The sequence below is a fragment of the Panulirus ornatus genome, chromosome 19 (assembly GCF_036320965.1).
Source record: "Panulirus ornatus isolate Po-2019 chromosome 19, ASM3632096v1, whole genome shotgun sequence".
NCBI classification, from domain to species: domain Eukaryota; kingdom Metazoa; phylum Arthropoda; class Malacostraca; order Decapoda; family Palinuridae; genus Panulirus; species Panulirus ornatus.
The window spans coordinates 4,612,487-4,632,363 of NC_092242.1; the positions used below are offsets into that span (position 1 = coordinate 4,612,487).

General features: G+C 34.9%; 1 protein-coding gene across 1 annotated transcript in view; it reads right to left on the minus strand.

Moving 5' to 3' along the window:
• Window positions 1–19,877, minus strand: part of LOC139755342 (2-aminomuconic semialdehyde dehydrogenase-like) — a 72,131-nt gene that overhangs the window by 19,995 nt on the left and 32,259 nt on the right. Inside the window, exons 3-6 of the mRNA XM_071673506.1 lie at window positions 10,906–11,106; window positions 8,702–8,913; window positions 8,100–8,266; window positions 7,214–7,309 (exon numbers count right to left, since the gene is read on the minus strand). Of these exons, the coding sequence (XP_071529607.1) occupies window positions 7,214–7,309; window positions 8,100–8,266; window positions 8,702–8,913; window positions 10,906–11,106 (676 nt within the window). The remainder of the gene's footprint in view (window positions 1–7,213; window positions 7,310–8,099; window positions 8,267–8,701; window positions 8,914–10,905; window positions 11,107–19,877) is intronic.

The following is a 19,877-nucleotide window of genomic DNA, read 5'->3' on the forward strand; positions in this document are numbered from 1 at the left end:
CGGGGGTATTTCACCACCGTATGTCATCGGTGCTGAGTTCGCAAGAAACCGAAGAGTGTAACTACGCCGAGACTCTGGGACCCTCCAACCAATAAGAATTGCTTATTTTTCTATAGCCAATCAAAATGTAAGGTTTATAGCAGCAAGGGTGAACGCTTGTCTTCTTGTACCCACTACACCCGCTGAGATTCGATTTCTCTCTCTCCATCCCAGCGAGGTGGGTGGTGTCCCCTGCTGTATAGCCCTGCTGTGCTATAAGCCCGTTACCCGAGTGCTGTGTAATAAGCCCGTTACCCCTGCTGTGCTATAAGCCCATTACCCGAGTGTTGTGCTATAAGTGTTTACTGTGTTACATCAGGTTTAGATAAGTGTAACGATGAAGTTCATTGTGTCACGTCAAGCGCAACTAAGTGTCACAAGAAAGAGATCTCCTGGCTTGAAATCTTATCTGGAATGTTATCTCATGTTCAATGTTAAACTCACTTTCAGTGTTAACGTAATGATTCATGCTTGATTTATGTGCCTATCTTTGTACACTTGAATTCTTTCATTATAAGTAGATTTAATGTAATGCTGGTCTTTAATTCAATCCCATAACTTTATTATTGTGTTATCCTGAGTTGTGCAACTTGACAAATCTATAACGTCCTTGCAAGACAAGGATCAGTAGTATTTGTAACATATGTTACTGGCGACCTTAATAAGTATTGAGTTCGTAACATGTACATAATTCATACTGTCCATGGGGAAAATGAAACACAATAAGTTCCCAAGTGCACTTTCATGTAATAATCACATCAGGGGAGATACAAGAAAGAAATATATATATATATATATATATATATATATATATATATATATATATATATATATATATATATATATATATATGAAGTCTGTTGGGGATGAGAGAGCTTGGGAAGTGAGTCAGTTGTTGTTCGCTGACGATACAGCGCTGGTGGCTGATTCATGTGAGAAACTGCAGAAGCTGGTGACTGAGTTTGGTAAAGTGTGTGAAAGAAGAAAGTTAAGAGTAAATGTGAATAAGAGCAAGGTTATTAGGTACAGTAGGGTTGAGGGTCAAGTCAATTGGGAGGTAAGTTTGAATGGAGCAAAACTGGAGGAAGTAAAGTGTTTTAGATATCTGGGAGTGGATCTGGCAGCGGATGGAACCATGGAAGCGTAAGTGGATCATAGGGTGGGGGAGGGGGTGAAAATCCTGGGAGCCTTGAAGAATGTGTGGAAGTCGAGAACATTATCTCGGAAAGCAAAAATGGGTATGTTTGAAGGAATAGTGGTTCCAACAATGTTGTATGGTTGCGAGGCGTGGGTTATGGATAGAGTTGTGCGCAGGAGGATGGATGTGCTGGAAATGAGATGTTTGAGTACAATGTGTGGTGTGAGGTGGTTTGATTGAGTAAGTAACATAAGGGTAAGAGAGATGTGTGGAAATAAAAAGAGCATGGTTGAGAGAGCAGAAGAGGGTGTTTTGAAATGGTTTGGGCACATGGAGAGAATGAGTGAGGAAAGATTGACCAAGAGGATATATGTGTCGGAGGTGGAGGGAACGAGGAGAAGTGGGAGACCAAATTGGAGGTGGAAAGATGGAGTGAAAAAGATTTCGTGTGATCGGGGCCTGAACATGCAGGAGGGTGAAAGGAGGGCAAGGAATAGAGTGAACTGGATCGATGTGGTATACCGGGGTTGACGTGCTGTCAGTGGATTGAATCAGGGCATGTGAAGTGTCTGGGGTAAACAATGGAAAGCTGTGTAGGTATGTATATTTGCGTGTGTGGACTTATGTATATACATGTGTATGGGGGTGGGTTGGGCCATTTCTTTCGTCTGTTACCTTGCGCTACCTCGCAAATGCGGGAGACAGCGGCAAAAAAAAAAAAAAAAAAAAAAAAAAATATATATATATATATATATATATATATATATATATATATATATATATATATATATATATATATCCCTGGGGATAGGGGAGAAAGAATACTTCCCACGTATTCCCTGCGTGTCGTAGAAGGCGACTAAAAGGGAAGGGAGCGGGGGGCTGGAAATCCTCCCCTCTGGGTTTCTTTTAATTTTCCAAAAGAAGGAACAGAGAAGGGGGCCAGGTGAGGATATTCCCTCAAAGGCCCAGTCCTCTGTTCTTAACGCTACCTCGCTATTGCGGGAAATGGCGAATAGTATGAATATGAATAAAAAATATATATATATATATATATATATATATATATATATATATATATATATATATATATATATATATATATTTTTTTTTTTCTTTTTTTTTATACTTTGTCGCTGTCTCCCGCGTTTGCGAGGTAGCGCAAGGAAACAGACGAAAGAAATGGCCCCCCCCCCCCCATACACATGTACATACACACGTCCACACACGCAAATATACATACCTACACAGCTTTCCATGGTTTACCCCAGACGCTTCACATGCCTTGATTCACTCCACTGACAGCACGTCAACCCCTGTATACCACATCGCTCCAATTCACTCTATTCCTTGCCCTCCTTTCACCCTCCTGCATGTTCAGGCCCCGATCACACAAAATCCTTTTCACTCCATCTTTCCACCTCCAATTTGGTCTCCCTCTTCTCCTCGTTCCCTCCACCTACGACACATATATCCTCTTGGTCAATCTTTCCTCACTCATTCTCTCCATGTGCCCAAACCATTTCAAAACACCCTCTTCTGCTCTCTCAACCACGCTCTTTTTATTTCCACACATCTCTCTTACCCTTACGTTACTTACTCGATCAAACCACCTCACACCACACATTGTCCTCAAACATCTCATTTCCAGCACATCCATCCTCCTGCGCACAACTCTATCCATAGCCCACGCCTCGCAGCCATACAACATTGTTGGAACCACTATTCCTTCAAACATACCCATTTTTGCTTTCCGAGATAATGTTCTCGACTTCCACACATTTTTCAAGGCTCCCAAAATTTTCGCCCCCTCCCCCACCCTATGATCCACTTCCGCTTCCATGGTTCCATCCGCTGACAGATCCACTCCCAGATATCTAAAACACTTCACTTCCTCCAGTTTTTCTCCATTCAAACTCACCTCCCAATTGACTTGACCCTCAACCCTACTGTACCTAATAACCTTGCTCTTATTCACATTTACTCTTAACTTTCTTCTTCCACACACTTTACCAAACTCAGTCACCAGCTTCTGCAGTTTCTCACATGAATCAGCCACCAGCGCTGTATCATCAGCGAACAACAACTGACTCACTTCCCAAGCTCTCTCATCCCCAACAGACTTCATACTTGCCCCTCTTTCCAGGACTCTTGCATTTACCTCCCTAACAACCCCATCCATAAACAAATTAAACAACCATGGAGACATCACACACCCCTGCCGCAAACCTACATTCACTGAGAACCAATCACTTTCCTCTCTTCCTACACGTACACATGCCTTACATCCTCGATAAAAACTTTTCACTGCTTCTAACAACTTGCCTCCCACACCATATATTCTTAATACCTTCCACAGAGCATCTCTATCAACTCTATCATATGCCTTCTCCAGATCCATAAATGCTACATACAAATCCATTTGCTTTTCTAAGTATTTCTCACATACATTCTTCAAAGCAAACACCTGATCCACACATCCTCTACCACTTCTGAAACCACACTGCTCTTCCCCAATCTGATGCTCTGTACATGCCTTCACCCTCTCAATCAATACCCTCCCATATAATTTACCAGGAATACTCAACAAACTTATACCTCTGTAATTTGAGCACTCACTCTTATCCCCTTTGCCTTTGTACAATGGCACTATGCACACATTCCGCCAATCCTCAGGCACCTCACCATGAGTCATACATACATTAAATAACCTTACCAACCAGTCAACAATACAGTCACCCCCTTTTTTAATAAATTCCACTGCAATACCATCCAAACCTGCTGCCTTGCCGGCTTTCATCTTCCACAAAGCTTTTACTACCTCTTCTCTGTTTACCAAATCATTTTCCCTAACCCTCTCACTTTGCACACCACCTCGACCAAAACACCCTATATCTGCCACTCTGTCATATATATATATATTATCCCTGGGGATAGGGGATTAAGAATACTTCCCACGTATTCCCTGCGTGTCGTAGAAGGCGACTAAAAGGGGAGGGAGCGGGGGGCTGGAAATCCTCCCCTCTTGATTTATTTTTTCCAAAAGAAGGAACAGAGGGGGCCAGGTGAGGATATTCCAAAAAAGGCCCAGTCCTCTGTTCCTAACGCTACCTCGCTAACGCGGGAAATGGCGAATAGTTTAAAAGAAAAAAGAATATATATATATATATATATATATATATATATATATATATATATATATATATATATATATATATATATATATATCTTCTTTTCTTTCAAACTATTCGCCATTTCCCGCATTAGCGAGGTAGCGTTAAGAACAGAGGACTGGGCCTTTGAGGGAATACCCTCACCTGGCCCAATTCTCTGTTCCTTCTTTTGGAAAAAAAAAAAAAAAAAAAAAAAAAAAAAAAAAATATATATATATATATATTTCTATTATTTATTTCATTTTGCTTTGTCACTGTCTCCCGCGTTAGCGAGGAAGCGCAAGGAAACAGACGGAAGAATGGCCCAACCCACCCCCATACACATGTATATACATACATGTCCACACACGCAAATATACATACCTATACATCTCAATGTACACATATATATACACACACAGACATATACATATATATACATGTACATAATTCATACTGCCTGCCTTTATTTATTCCCATCGCCACCCCGCCACACATGGAATAACAACCCCCTCACCCCTCATGTGTGCGGGGTAGCACTAGGAAAAGACAACAAAGGCCCCATTCATTCACACTCAGTCTCTAGCTGTCATGTAATAATGCACCGAAACCACAGCTCCCTTTCCACATCCAGGCCCCACAGAACTTTCCATGGTTCACCCTAGACGCTTCACATACCCTGGTTCAATCCACTGACAGCACGTCGACCCCGGTATACCACATCATTCCAATTCACTCTATTCCTTGCCCTCCTTTCACCCTCCTGCATGTTTAGGCCCCAATCACTCAAAATCTTTTTCACTCCATCTTTCCACCTCCAATTTGGTCTCCCACTTCTCATTCCCTCCACCTCCAACACATATATCCTCTTGGTCAATCTTTCCTCACTCATTCTCTCCATGTGACCAAACCATTTCAAAACACCCTCTTCTGCTCTCTCAACCACACTCTTTTTATTTCTACACATCTCTCTTACCCTTACATTACTTACTCGATCAAACCACCTCACACCACACATTGTCCTCAAACATCTCATTTCCAGCACATCCACCCTCCTGCGCACAACCCTATCCATAGCCCACGCCTCGCAATCATACAACATTGTTGGAACCACTATTCCTTCAAACATACCCATTTTTGCTTTCCGAAATAATGTTCTCAACTTCCAAACATTCTTCAAGGCTCCCAGAATTTTCGCCCCCCCCCTCCCCCCCCTATGATTCACTTCCGCTTCCATGGTTCCATCCGCTGCCAGATCCACTCTCAGATATCTAAAACACTTTACTTCCTCCAGTTTTTCTCCATTCAAACTTACCTCCCAATTGACTTGACCCTCAACCCTACTGTACCTAATAACCTTGCTCTTATTCACATTTACTCTTAACTTTCTTCTTTCACACACTTTACCAAACTCAGTCACCAGCTTCTGCAGTTTCTCACATAAATCAGCCACCAGCGCTGTATCATCAGCGAACAACAACTGACTCACTTCCCAAGCTCTCTCATCCACAACAGACTGCATACTTGCCTCTCTTTCCGAAACTCTTGCATTCACCTCCCTAACAACCTCATACAAAAACAAATTAAACAACCATGGAGACATCACACACCCCTGCCGCAAAGCTACATTCACTGAGAACAAATCACTTTCCTCTCTTCCTACATGTACACATGCCTTACATCCTCGATAAAAACTTTTCACTGCTTCTAACAACTTGCCTCCCACACCATATATTCTTAATACCTTCCACAGAGCATCTCTATCAACTCTATCATATGCCTTCTCCAGATCCATAAATGCTACATACAAATCCATTTGCTTTTCTAAGTATTTCTCACATACATTCTTCAAAGCAAACACCTGATCCACACATCCTCTACCACTTCTGAAACCACACTGCTCTTCCCCAATCTGATGCTCTGTACATGCCTTCACCCTCTCAATCAATACCCTCCCATATAATTTACCAGGAATACTCAACAAACTTATACCTCTGTAATTTGAGCACTCACTCTTATTCCCTTTGCCTTTGTACAATGGCACTATGCAAGCATTCCGCCAATCCTCAGGCACCTCACCATGAATCATACATACATTAAATAACCTTACCAACCAGTCAACAATACAGTCACCCCCTTTTTTAATCAATTCCACTGCAATACCATCCAAACCTGCTGCCTTGCCTGCTTTCATTTTCCGCAAAGCTTTTACTACCTCTTCTCTGTTTACCAAATCATTTTCCCTAACCCTCTCACTTTGCACACCACCTCGACCAAAACACCCTATATCTGCCACTCTATCATCAAACATTCAACAAACCTTCAAAATAATCACTCCACCTCCTTCTCACATCACCACTACTTGTTATCACCTCCCCATTAGCCCCCTTCACTGAAGTTCCCATTTGCTCCCTTGTCTTACGCACTTTATTTACCTCCTTCCAGAACATCTTTTTATTCTCCTTAAAATTTAATGATACTCTCTCACCCCAACTCTCATTTGCACTCTTTTTCACCTCTTGCACCTTTCTCCTGACCTCCTGTCTCTTTCTTTTATACATCTCCCACTCATTTGCATTTTTTCCCTGCAAAAATTGTCCAAATGCCACTCTCTTCTCTTTCACTAATAATCTTACTTCTTCATCCCACCACTCACTACCCTTTCTAATCAACCCACTTCCCACACTTCTCATGCCACAAGCATCTTTTGCGCAAGCCATCACTGTTTCCCTAAATACATCCCTTCTTCCCCCACTCCCCTTACCTCCTTTGTTCTCACCTTTTTCCACACACAAAAACATTCATAACACTTTATATCCACTGCCCAAATGCATGTACTGCAGTCAGATATATGGTTTATTGAACTATATCTTGCGATGCTTACCTGTCCTTGATTGATGAAGGAACTTCTCTTGAGAGTATTTAAACAAGCTTCCAAATCACAGTCGCTGAATACCACAGCAGCATTTTTTCCACCCATCTGCAGCAGAGACATCCATATGAGGTAAAAATATCAATATGAAATAAGGATGAGTCAAAGCTCAATAATCTGTTCAGTCCTGGGAACTTTTCATTAATCTTAAATTTCACTGCTTCATAAATCAAAACAATCTGTTAGTCCTGGGAACTTTTCATTGATCTTAAATTTCATTGCTTCATAAATCAAAACAATCATGGGAATCTACAGATTAATGCAACTAAAAAACACTTGACAAAATTTTCTAACATGTTTCTGATCCCTACGATTAGCTTCCAGAGCCAAACCCTGAAACATCTCCTACGTAACTCCCTGCTTACATTCTAACTGTACCTAGCCCAGCCATAAGCTAAATGTACCAGACTCATCACAATCTTGAGTTATGTAGGGCTTTTTAGAGAAGTCTGTCAATATCTACTACCACTTCATGTGCTCTTGATCTAGGACTATCATGTAATGAGTTATGTAGGGCTTTTTAGAGAAGTCTGTCAATATCTACTACCACTTCATGTGCTCTTGATCTAGGACTATCATGTAAATGTTTGTTATCCAGTAAATGACTGCACTTACAAACATTACTATCGATAAACTATAAATGTTTTAAAAAACAAAAATATATTTCTGAATATAAAATTCAATATGTTTTGATTACTTCTATTGCCATTTTCTGCTGAAACAATCATATACATATCCATAGAAACATCAAAAATACTTTTTCAGCTGTCCTCCATCCCTACAAAGACTCCTCTTAACACCATGCACTAATTTCACATAATGAGCACTGATAAAATACCTCAAGTGATAACTTCTTGAACATGGGAGCAGTAACTTCAGCTATGTGTTTACCAGTAGCTGTGGAGCCAGTGAAAGACACTAAGGGGACATCAGGATGGACAACAAGGGCCTCCCCTGCTGATGGACCCAACCCAAATACTATGTTGATCACACCAGCAGGGAAATCTGCATAACAAGGTTAATATATAATCTAATGGCATTATCAAATCACCATAAAATATCATGGATATAACTCTCATATACAATTCCAGCTTGTAACTTTTGTACAATACTAGTTTCCTGGTCTTTGATATCTATAGTATGTCATATTTAATGTAGATTCTTCAATAAACTTGCTCCTTCTACTGCAAACCTATCTTCTGATCTAGTACTAAGTGTTCAGCCAGATACTTTCTTCAAAAAGTGAAACTTTTCTAGGGAGACAACAATATGGTGGTAAGCACTTGTGAAAAATACTTAAGTCCAAACAAATGAATAGTGATATGGATGATCATCCTCAATAAATAATGAGACACTGTGTTAATGTAAATCCATGATAATGCAGTGATCTGTCTACTTCCTTAACTACATAGCTCCAAAACAGGCCAAAACATTCCTTACCTGCATCTTGGAGAACTTTGCAGAACTTATAAGCAGTAACAGACGTCATTTCTGATGGTTTGGCAACAACAGTGTTGCCACACATAACAGCTGGAGCAAGCTTGAAAGTAAGAAGGTACAGTGGTAGGTTCCAAGGACTAACAAGACCAGCAACACCTACTGGTTCTCTAAGAGTATAGTTCACTACACCTGCCTCAGTTTGCACATTTGAGCTGCAACAACAAAACAACAAAATTTAAGAAATTTTATGCCTCTCTACAATGAATATGTTCATTCTGACCAACTGTTCTCATCTATCTATCTATCTATATATCTATGTCTCTGATGCCCATTCTGTTTGGGAAATCCCTCAAGGGGGTGGCCATAACAAAAGAGTATCTATAACTGGTGAACTCCAGTGCCACTTCTTAGCCCTTAACAGGCCACCAGCAGAGGGCAACTCTAGTGCAGTGTTTCCAGAGGCTTTTACTTAATGTTCCTAATGACTATATCTACCTAATGTTCTCATAAACACTACTTTCAAAGAAGGTACTACTTATATCTGGGTAACATGAAAAGATTCCCAAACATTTTGGTCAGAGAACTGTAGGAATTCTTCAACTTAATAGAATGATGGTGTTCTAATACTAAAAACACATGAATCTATAATTTAATACAGAAAAAACTGAGAAAACATTCAAGATAACCATAACTGAAACGAAAAGTTTTGTGACAAAGCAAGGAAGGCCGAGGTCACAGGCACCTCCTGCAAGACACAATTTCACAGAAAAGGAGATCCCAGCCCCAAAGGTTGAAAAGTGCTAGAATATCCAATTCTCAGGGGAAGGCTTGCAATTCCAAAACAGCAGAATCTGACTTAAGGGAGTATGCAGTATGTATAATGCACAGACAAACTACAAAGGTGAGAAAAGCAGTAACACAACTAAAAAATGGAAAAGCTTGAGATGTAAATCGAATAAAAAGTGAGATGCAATGTCTAAGTGAAGCTGTAGTTGAACCTGCTCAAAAAACTGTGTAAAGTAACTTGAAAAGTGGTACTGTATCTGATGATTCAACAACAGCAATGATGTAAGATTTATGTAAGAATGTTTTCCTTTCAGAAACTGAAAAGAAATAATTGGTTCTTAAGTGTGTACAAAGCTGTATAATGGGATGCTTATCTCAAGTTGGTTTAAATAAGGACACAATAACACTGGTTGATGAGTATTTCATGCAGTTATTGGAACAATTGTAAGATAAACTTTATACATGGTATGAACAAACTGTTAGAAAGACAAAAGGACCAAAGCCTTCCTAAAAGGTATGGCCAAGTGGGATGTATGACAAATGAGATGCTGAGGAGTATTTATATCAGTATGGCTGATGAGACAAAATAGGAAAAGTAGTCCATGGAACAAATGGGCAAATGCAATGAGAGCATTACTTAGGGTTAAAGGTATTGCAGATAACGATGCCAGGGGAATATTTCTTAATTAAAGGAGGAATTTGTGTGTGAGGGTGGTGTGAACAAAGAAGTTAGTTTCATGGATGAGGCAGGTGAACTATACCGTATAACTCACTTACTGACAAAATAGCATCAATCAAGCAACTCTGAAGGAAACAGCATCAATGAAATGCACACTGCAAATGACTGTGTCTTGTCTTATATCAAGTGACATGACACAGGCAAAATCATGCCACAGTCTAGGCCAGCACAAGAGAAAGAATGAGACTAACTATAGCCCCTTATGAGTTTGTAGGCTAAAGCCTATCTAGAAGATGTATTATGAGATAAAGACAAAAAAAAGGAAGAGAATTACACAACTTCACTGTTTTAGGATTGGAATTATCATGAGGATCAATCCTCATGTAGCTGGTCCTCAAATAGAATCTATTGGAAGCAGTAAATGTGGGCATATCATGAGTTTGTGTAGGCAGGGACACAAGCAGACAGTTCACAACAATGGCTGAAATAATGCTACTAACAATTAATTAAAATTGAAACTAAACTGAACCTTTATTGCTTATCAAAAGACTGGGAGTCTATCTACACAGTACAATCAACTACTTACTATTCAAGCTAATCCCAAATAACACTTTCCCCTTTTCTCTTCAATGCTAATGAGCACTGAATATCTGAACTTAGAAGAATGGTAATAAAGATGCTTAAATCATTATTCGATCATCAAATCTCTTACCAATACAAGTTGTATCAAGAGACCTACGTGTTAAGGTGGTGAGGGATGGCATGAGCAAAGTGTCTTAGGTTGAGCACAGCCCTGGGTATATCCATGGTCCTGGCCAGCCAGAGAGGTTTGCCCTGGTCCTGAGACTCAGCCACAGCAAACTCCTCTAACTGGGACTCTAGAAGATCTGCCACCTTCAAAATGTGCTTGGCACGTGCCTGAGCTGACATACTTGACCATCTGGAAAAAGGTGACAAATTAAGTTCTGATGGATACAGTCTTCTTGTACTTTACTTTCATCATTTATATTATTGGCAACTTGTTAAGAAAAAATAGTGTGTAAGGTATGGTTTTACTGAGCTATGAGCCACATCTAGTATATTACTTCACTTAATGTTACACCAAGATCTGGTTTTAACAGGAATTTAGAAGACTTAGAATGAATTTGAGCTCCTGAAAATCAAATATGTTAAAGATTTCTTACTTATTCAAACAATGTCTTCCTCTTTTCTACTTCACCTGAAAAACAAAAATTATTATGATAATACCTCTTCTCAAGATAATACTTAAAGAAACTTCCCTTAAACCCTGCTATTCTGACATTTAATGAAGTTCTTAACCCTTATAGTGAAAGGACATCAATTGACATTTACATCAATCCTTCCATGTATATCTTGTACAAGCATGCACAATTTTCCTAAATTATTAATGGCTGTCTCACTTCTGTATTTTAGTGCACCTATTCAAAACTAAAAGAAAAACTTTTATCTTTTTCATGCTACTGGAGGTCAAAAATTAACCGCACACCAAAAGAGTTAAACATAAGAATATTGAAATCTTTGCATGGCTTCTCTCACCTACCCTGACACATACATGTAGAGGAAATAAAAAAGTGCAGTTAAGCAATAGGAAAGCCTATTTGTCCTGAGCACTTCATCTGCATATAGCTAAGTTTCCCTGAGTACAATTAGCTGCTCGAGTTCAAACAACTTTGGAATGTAACGTTCACTAAATCTGAGGCTCTTACTAATGCAGATAGTGTGGGCGACCTCTAGATTCCTTATGAGTGTAAACAACACACATCACTGACCACATTCATTACTTTATATTACACAAAATCATGGTGCACCCTACCATCAAAACTGAGATATCTATATTTGTTGGTCAGCGATACACCTAGAGAGCCTACTTTATTCTATTGTATAAACTTCAGAGGCGTATCTAGGGTATGGCAGGTAGGGCAGGTGCACTGGGCGCCACTTGAAGTGGGGCGCCATTCAACAGGCCTGTTTTTTGACATATGCTACTCGACTGATATTTCTAATAATTTGGTTTTGTGAAATAAAAATGAAATTAGCCTACTTTTCAACTATAAGTAATATTTTGCTACTATCAGTTGCATTACCGTTTCTACATTACAATTTTGATCAAAAAGTCTTTAACTTTAAGTCTTTAAAAGTTCATATATATCTAAGTTTGGCTTAACTCCTGAACAGTTTATAATTATACTGTATATATTTTTATATACATACACTGTATGTATATTTTTAATCAAGTCAGGGGTGCAATTTTAGTTCTTGGCATAGGCACTATTTCCTCTAGATCCGCCCGAATAGTTAGGGGTGTTTTTTAGCTAAAAATACTTTTTGTTTCTATACTTGAAATAATCATGGAAAATATATCATAATGCTCTTATTTACTGATACATTCTCATTTAATATGATGAAATGGAGCAGAAATAATTCTAAATTGACTTCATTTTACAGCTTAATTAAGTCTCATTAAAAGGACTAAACATTATTTTAACACCAGATTTGTCTTCAGCATGAAAAATACTTCTCATAATGAGTTTTTAAAGGAAAATACCAAAAATTGAAGGTAATAGTTCAAGGTATTTTTAGCTCAAAACTTCTTGTTTTAGAATTGAAAGATAAAATATTCAAACACTTCTATACTTGAAGTAATCATGGAAAATATATCATAATGCTCTTAGTCACCAATACATACCCAGAAAATATAATGCTATGGACCAGAAAATATCTTAAAATTGACTTCAATTATAAGCTTAATTAAATTTCGTAAAGAAGACAATAATATCCTAACACCGGATTTGTATTCAGCATGAAAAATACATATTATGATGAGGTTTTAAGGAAAGTCAATTTTCATTAGGAAAATGCCAAAAATTGAAGGTAATATATAATATATAGTTCAGGGTATGTTTCAGCTCATAAACTTTTTGTTTCAAAATTGAAACATGAGATATTCAAACACTTTTATACTTGATATAACAATGGAAAATATATCAAAGTTCTCTTAGTCACCAATACATACCCAGTATATACGATGAAAAGGACCAAAAATATTTCAAAACTGACTTCATTGAAGAGCTTAAATGAATGTCATAAAGATGAATAAACTATATTTGAACACCAGAATTGTATTCAGCATGAAAAATACTTCTAATAATGAGTTTTAAAAGGATATCCACTTTTCTAAGAAAAATGCATTTTTAAAGGAAATAGATTTTTCTAAGAAAAATGCCAAAAAGTGAAGGTATTCTTTAGCTCAAACAACTCTCTGTTTCAAAATGGAATGATAATATATTCAAACACGTCTATACTTGATATAATCATGGAAAATATATCATAATGCTCTAAGACACTGATACATACCGAGGAAATACAATGCAAAGGATCAGAAAGCATTTTAAAATTTATTTATATTAAAAGCTTAATTGAATGTTGTAAAGATGACTAAATAATATTTCAACACCAGATTTGTATTCAGCATGAAAGATACTTCTTATAATGAGTTTTTAAAGGATATCAATTTTTCTCAGAAAATTCCCCAATAATGAAGGTGATAGATCAGGGCATTTTTTAGCTCAAAAAAACTTTTTGCTCTAAAAATCAAAGATAAGATATCCAAACACTTCTATACTTGAAATAATCATGGAAAATATATCATATTGCTCTTAGCCACCGATAAATGCTCAGAAAATACGATGCAAAGCACCAGAAAACATCTTAATTGACTTCAATTAAAAGCTTAATTCAATGTTGTAAAGATGAGTACACGATATTTTAACACCAGATATCTATTCAGCACGAAAAATACTTCTGATACTGAGTTTATAAGGGAAATCTATTTTTCTGAGAAAAATGCCAAAAATTGAAGGGTATTTTTTAGCTCAAAAAACTTTTTGCTTTAAAATTGAAAGATAAGATATTCAAACACTTCTATAATTGAAATGATCATGGAAAACAAAACTTAATGCTCTTAGTCACTGATACATACCCAGTAAATACGATGCAGAGCATCAGAAAATATTTTAAAATTGACTTCAATTAAAAGCTTAATTTAATGTGGTAGAGACGAGTAAACGATATTTTAACACCAGACATCTAATCAGCACGAAAAATACTTCTAATAATGAGTTTATAAGGGAAATCTATTTTTCTGAGAAAAATGACAAAAATTAAAGGTAATATATCAGGGTATTTTTTAGCTCAAAAAACTTTTTGCTTTAAAATTGAAAGATAAGACATGCAAACACTTCTATAATTGAAATAATCATGGAAAATACATCTTATTGCTCTTCGTCACTGATATATACCCAGTCAATACGATGTAAAGCATCAGAAAATATTGTAAAATTGACTTCAATAAAAGCTTAATTCAATGTCGTAAAGATGAGTAAACGATATTTTAACACGAGATATCTATTCAGAACGAAAAATTCTTCTAATAATGAATTTATAAGGGAAATCTATTTTTCTGAGAAAAATGCCAAAAATTCAGAGTAATAGTTCAGGGGATTTTTCAGCTCAAAAAACTTTTAGCTTTAAAATTGAAAGATAAGATATTCAAAGACTTCTATAATTGAATTACTTGAATCATAGAAAATAAATCTTAATGCTCTTAGTCACTGATATATACCCAGTAAAAACGATGCAGAGCATCAGAAAACATAATAGAATTGACTTCAATTAAAAGCTTAATTTCATGTCAGAGATGAGTAAACGATATTTTAACACCAGATAACTAATGAAAACGAAAAGTACTTCTAATAATGAGTTTATAAGGGAAATCTATTTTTGTGAGAAAAATGCCAAAAAGTGAAGTTAATAGTTCAGGGTATTTTTCAGCTCAAAAAACTTTTTGCTTTAAAATTGAAAGATAAGATATTCAAACACTTCTATAATTGAAATAATCATGGAAAATAAATCTTAATGCTCTTCATCCCTGATATACATCCAGTATATACGATGCTAAACATCAGAAAACATAATAAAATTCACTTCAATTAAAAGCTTAATTCAAAGTCGTAAAGACGAGTAAACGATATTTTAACAACAGATATCTAATCAGCACGAAAAATACTTCTAATAATGAGTTTATAGGGTAAACCTATTTTCTGAGAAAAATACCAAAAATTGAAGGTAATAGTTCAGGGTATTTTTCAGCTCAAAAAACTTTTTGCTTTAAAATTGAAAGATAAGATATTCAAACACTTCTATAATTGAAATAATCATGGAAAATAAATCTTAATGCTCTTAGTCACTGATACATACCCAGTAAATACGATGCAGAGCATCAGAAAATATTTTAAAATTGACTTCAATTAAAAGCTTAATTCAATGTCGTAAAGTCGACAAAACGATATTTTAACACCAGATATCTAATCAGCACGAAAAATACTTCTAATAATGAGTTTATAAGGGAAATCTACTTTTCTGAGAAAAATGCCAAGAAATTGAAGGTAATAGTTCAGGGTATTTTTTAGCTCAAAAAACTTTTTGCTTTAAAATTGAAAGAGAAGATATTCAAACACTTCTATAATTGAAATAATCATGGAAAATAAATCTTAATGTTCTTAGTCACTGATACATACCCAGTAAATACAATGCAGAGCATCAGAAAATATTTTAAATTTGACTTCAATTAAAAGCTTAATTCAATGTCGTAGAGACGAGTAAACGATATTTTAACACCAGATAACTAATGAGCACGAAAAATACTTCTAATAATGAGTTTATAAGGGAAATCTATTTTTGTGAGAAAAATGCCAAAAATTGAAGGTAATAGTTCAGGGTATTTTTCAGCTCAAAAAACTTTTTGCTTTAAAATTGAAAGATAAGATATTCAAACACTTCTATAATTGAAAAAATCATGGAAAATAAATCTTAATGCTCTTCGTCACTGATACATATCCGGTAAAAACGACGCTAAGCATCAGAAAACATAATAAAATTGACTTCAATTAAAAGCTTAATTCAATGTCGTAGAGACGAGTAAATGATATTTTAACACTAGATATCTAATCAGCACGAAAAATACTTCTAATAATGAGTTTATAGGGGAAACCTACTTTTTTGAGAAAAATACCAAAAACTGAAGACAATAGTTCTGGGTATATTTTAGCTCAAAAAACTTTTTGCTTTAAAACTGAAAGATAAGATATTTAAACACTTTTATAATTGAAATAATCATGGAAAATAAATCGTAATGCTCTTAGTCACTGATACATACCCAGTAAATACGATGCAGAGCAACAGAAAATATTTTAAAATTGACTTCAATTAAAAGCTTAATTCAATGTCGTAAAGACGAGTAAACGATATTTTAACACCGGATATCTAATCAGCACGAAAAATACTTCTAATAATGAGTTTATAAGGGAAATCTATTTTTCTGATAAAAATGCCAAAAATTGAAGGTAATAGTTCAGGATATTTTTTAGCTCAAAAAACTTTTTGCTTTAAAATTGAAAGATAAGGTATTCAAACACTTCTATAATTGAATTAATCATGGGAAATAAATTGTAATGCTCTTAGTCACTGATATATACCCAGTAAATACGATGCAGAGCATCAGAAAACATAATAAAATTGACTTCAATTAAAAGCTTAATTTAATGTCGTAGAGACAGGTAAACGTATTTTAACACCAGATAACTAATGAGCACGAAAAATACTTCTAATAATGAGTTTATAAGGGAAATCTATTTTTGAGAAAAATGCCAAAAATTGAAGGTACTAGTTTAGGGTATTTTTTCAGCTCAAAAACTTTTTGCTTTAAAATTGAAAGATAAGATATTCAAACACTTCTATAATTGAAATAATCATGAAAAATAAATCTTAATGCTCTTAGTCACTGATACATACACAGTAAATACGATGCTGAGCATCAGAAAATATTTTAAAATTGACTTCAATTAAAAGCTTAATTCAATGTCGTAAAGACGACTAAACAATATTTTAACACCAGATATCTAATCAGCACGAAAAATACTTCTAATAATGAGTTTATAAGAGAAATCTATTTTTCTGAGAAAAATGTCAAAAATTGAAGGTACTAGTTCAGGGTATTTTTTAGCTCAAAAAACTTTTTGCTTTAAAATTGAAAGATAAGATATTCAAACACTTCTATAATTGAAATAATCATGGAAAATAAATCTTAATGTTCTTAGTCACTGATACATACCCAGTAAATACAATGCAGAGCATCAGAAAATATTTTAAATTTGACTTCAATTAAAAGGTAATTCAATGTCGTAAAGACGACTAAACGATATTTTACCACCAGATATCTAATCAGCACGAAAAATACTTCTAATAATGAGTTTATAGCGGAAACCTATTTTTCTGAGAAAAATGCCAAAAATTGAAGGTAATAGTTCAGGGTATTTTTTAGCTCAAAAAACTTTTTGCTTTAGAATTGAAAGATAAGATATTCAAACACTTCTATAATTGAATTAATCATGGAAAATAAATCTTAATGCTCTTCGTCACTGATATATACCAAGTAAAAACGATGCAGAGCATCAGAAAACATAATAAAATTCACTACAATTAAAAGCTTAATTCAATGTCGTAGAGACGAGTAAACGATATTTTAACACCAGATAACTAATGAGCACGAAAAATACTTCTAATAATTAGTTTATAAGGGAAATCTATTTTTGTGAGAAAAATGCCAAAAATTGAAGGTAATAGTTCAGGGTATTTTTCAGATCAAAAAACTTTTTGCTTTAAAATTGAAAGATAAGATATTCAAACACTTCTATAATTGAATCAATCATGGAAAATAAATCTTAATGCTCTTCATCACTGATACATATCCGGTAAAAACGACGCTAAGCATCAGAAAACATAATAAAATTGACTTCAATTAAAAGCTTAATTCAATGTCATAAAGACGAGTAAACGATATTTTAACACTAGATATCTAATCAGCACGAAAAATACTTCTAATAATGAGTTTATAGGGGAAACCTACTTTTTTGAGAAAAATACCAAAAACTGAAGACAATAGTTCTGGGTATATTTTAGCTCAAAAAACTTTTTGCTTTAAAACTGAAAGATAAGATATTTAAACACTTTTATAATTGAAATAATCATGGAAAATAAATCTTAATGCTCTTAGTCACTGATACATACCCAGTAAATACGATGCAGAGCATCAGAAAATATTTTAAAATTGACTTCAATTAAAAGCTTAATTCAATGTCGTAAAGACGAGTAAACGATATTTTAACACCGGATATCTAATCAGCACGAAAAATACTTCTAATAATGAGTTTATAAGGGAAATCTATTTTTCTGATAAAAATGCCAAAAATTCAAGGTAATAGTTCAGGATATTTTTTAGCTCAAAAAACTTTTTGCTTTAAAATTGAAAGATAAGGTATTCAAACACTTCTATAATTGAATTAATCATGGGAAATAAATTGTAATGCTCTTAGTCACTGACATATACCCAGTAAATAAGATGCAGAGCACCAGAAAATATAATAAAATTGACTTCAATCAAAATCTTAATTTAATGTCGTAGAGAGAAGTAAACGTATTTTAACACCAGATAACTAATGAGCACGAAATATTTTTAATAATGAGTTTATAAGGGAAATCTATTTTTGTGAGAAAAATGCCAAAAATTGAAGGTACTAGTTTAGGGTATTTTTTCAGCTCAAAAACTTTTTGCTTTAAAATTGAAAGATAAGATATTCAAACACTTCTATAATTGAAATAATCATGGAAAATAAATCTTAATGCTCTTAGTCACTGATACATACCCAGTAAATACGATGCTGAGCATCAGAAAATATCTTAAAATTGACTTCAATTAAAAGCTTAATTCAATGTCGTAAAGACGACTAAACGATATTTTAACACCAGATATCTAATCAGCACGAAAAATACTTCTAATAATGAGTTTATAAGGGAAATCTATTTGTTTGAGAAAAATGCCAAATATTGAAGGTAATAGTTCAGGGTATTTTTTAGCTCAAAAAACTTTTTGCTTTAAAATTGAAAGATAAGATATTCAAACACTTCTATAATTGAAATAATCATGGAAAATAAATCTTAATGTTCTTAGTCACTGATACATACCCGGTAAATACAATGCAGAGCATCAGAAAATATTTTAAAATTGACTTCAATTGAAAGGTAATTCAATGTCGTAAAGACGACTAAACGATATTTTACAACCAGATATCTAATCAGCACGAAAAATACTTCTAATAATGAGTTTATAGGGGAAACCTATTTTTCTGAGAAAAATACCAAAAATTGAAGGTAATAGTTCAGGGTATTTTTTAGCTCAAAAAACTTTTTGCTTTAGAATTGAAAGATAAGATATTCAAACACTTCTATAATTGAATTAATCATGGAAAATAAATCTTAATGCTCTTAGTCACTGATATATACCAAGTAAAAACGATGCAGAGCATCAGAAAACATAATAAAATTCACTTCAATTAAAAGCTTAATTCAATGTCGTAGAGACAAGTAAACGATATTTTAACACTAGATATCTAATCAGCACGAAAAATACTTCTAATAATGAGTTTATAGGGGAAACCTATTTTTCTGAGAAAAATACCAAAAATTGAAGACAATAGTTCTGGGTATATTTTAGCTCAAAAAACTTTTTGCTTTAATACTGAAAGATAAGATATTTAAACACTTTTATAATTGAAATAATCATGGAAAATAAATCTT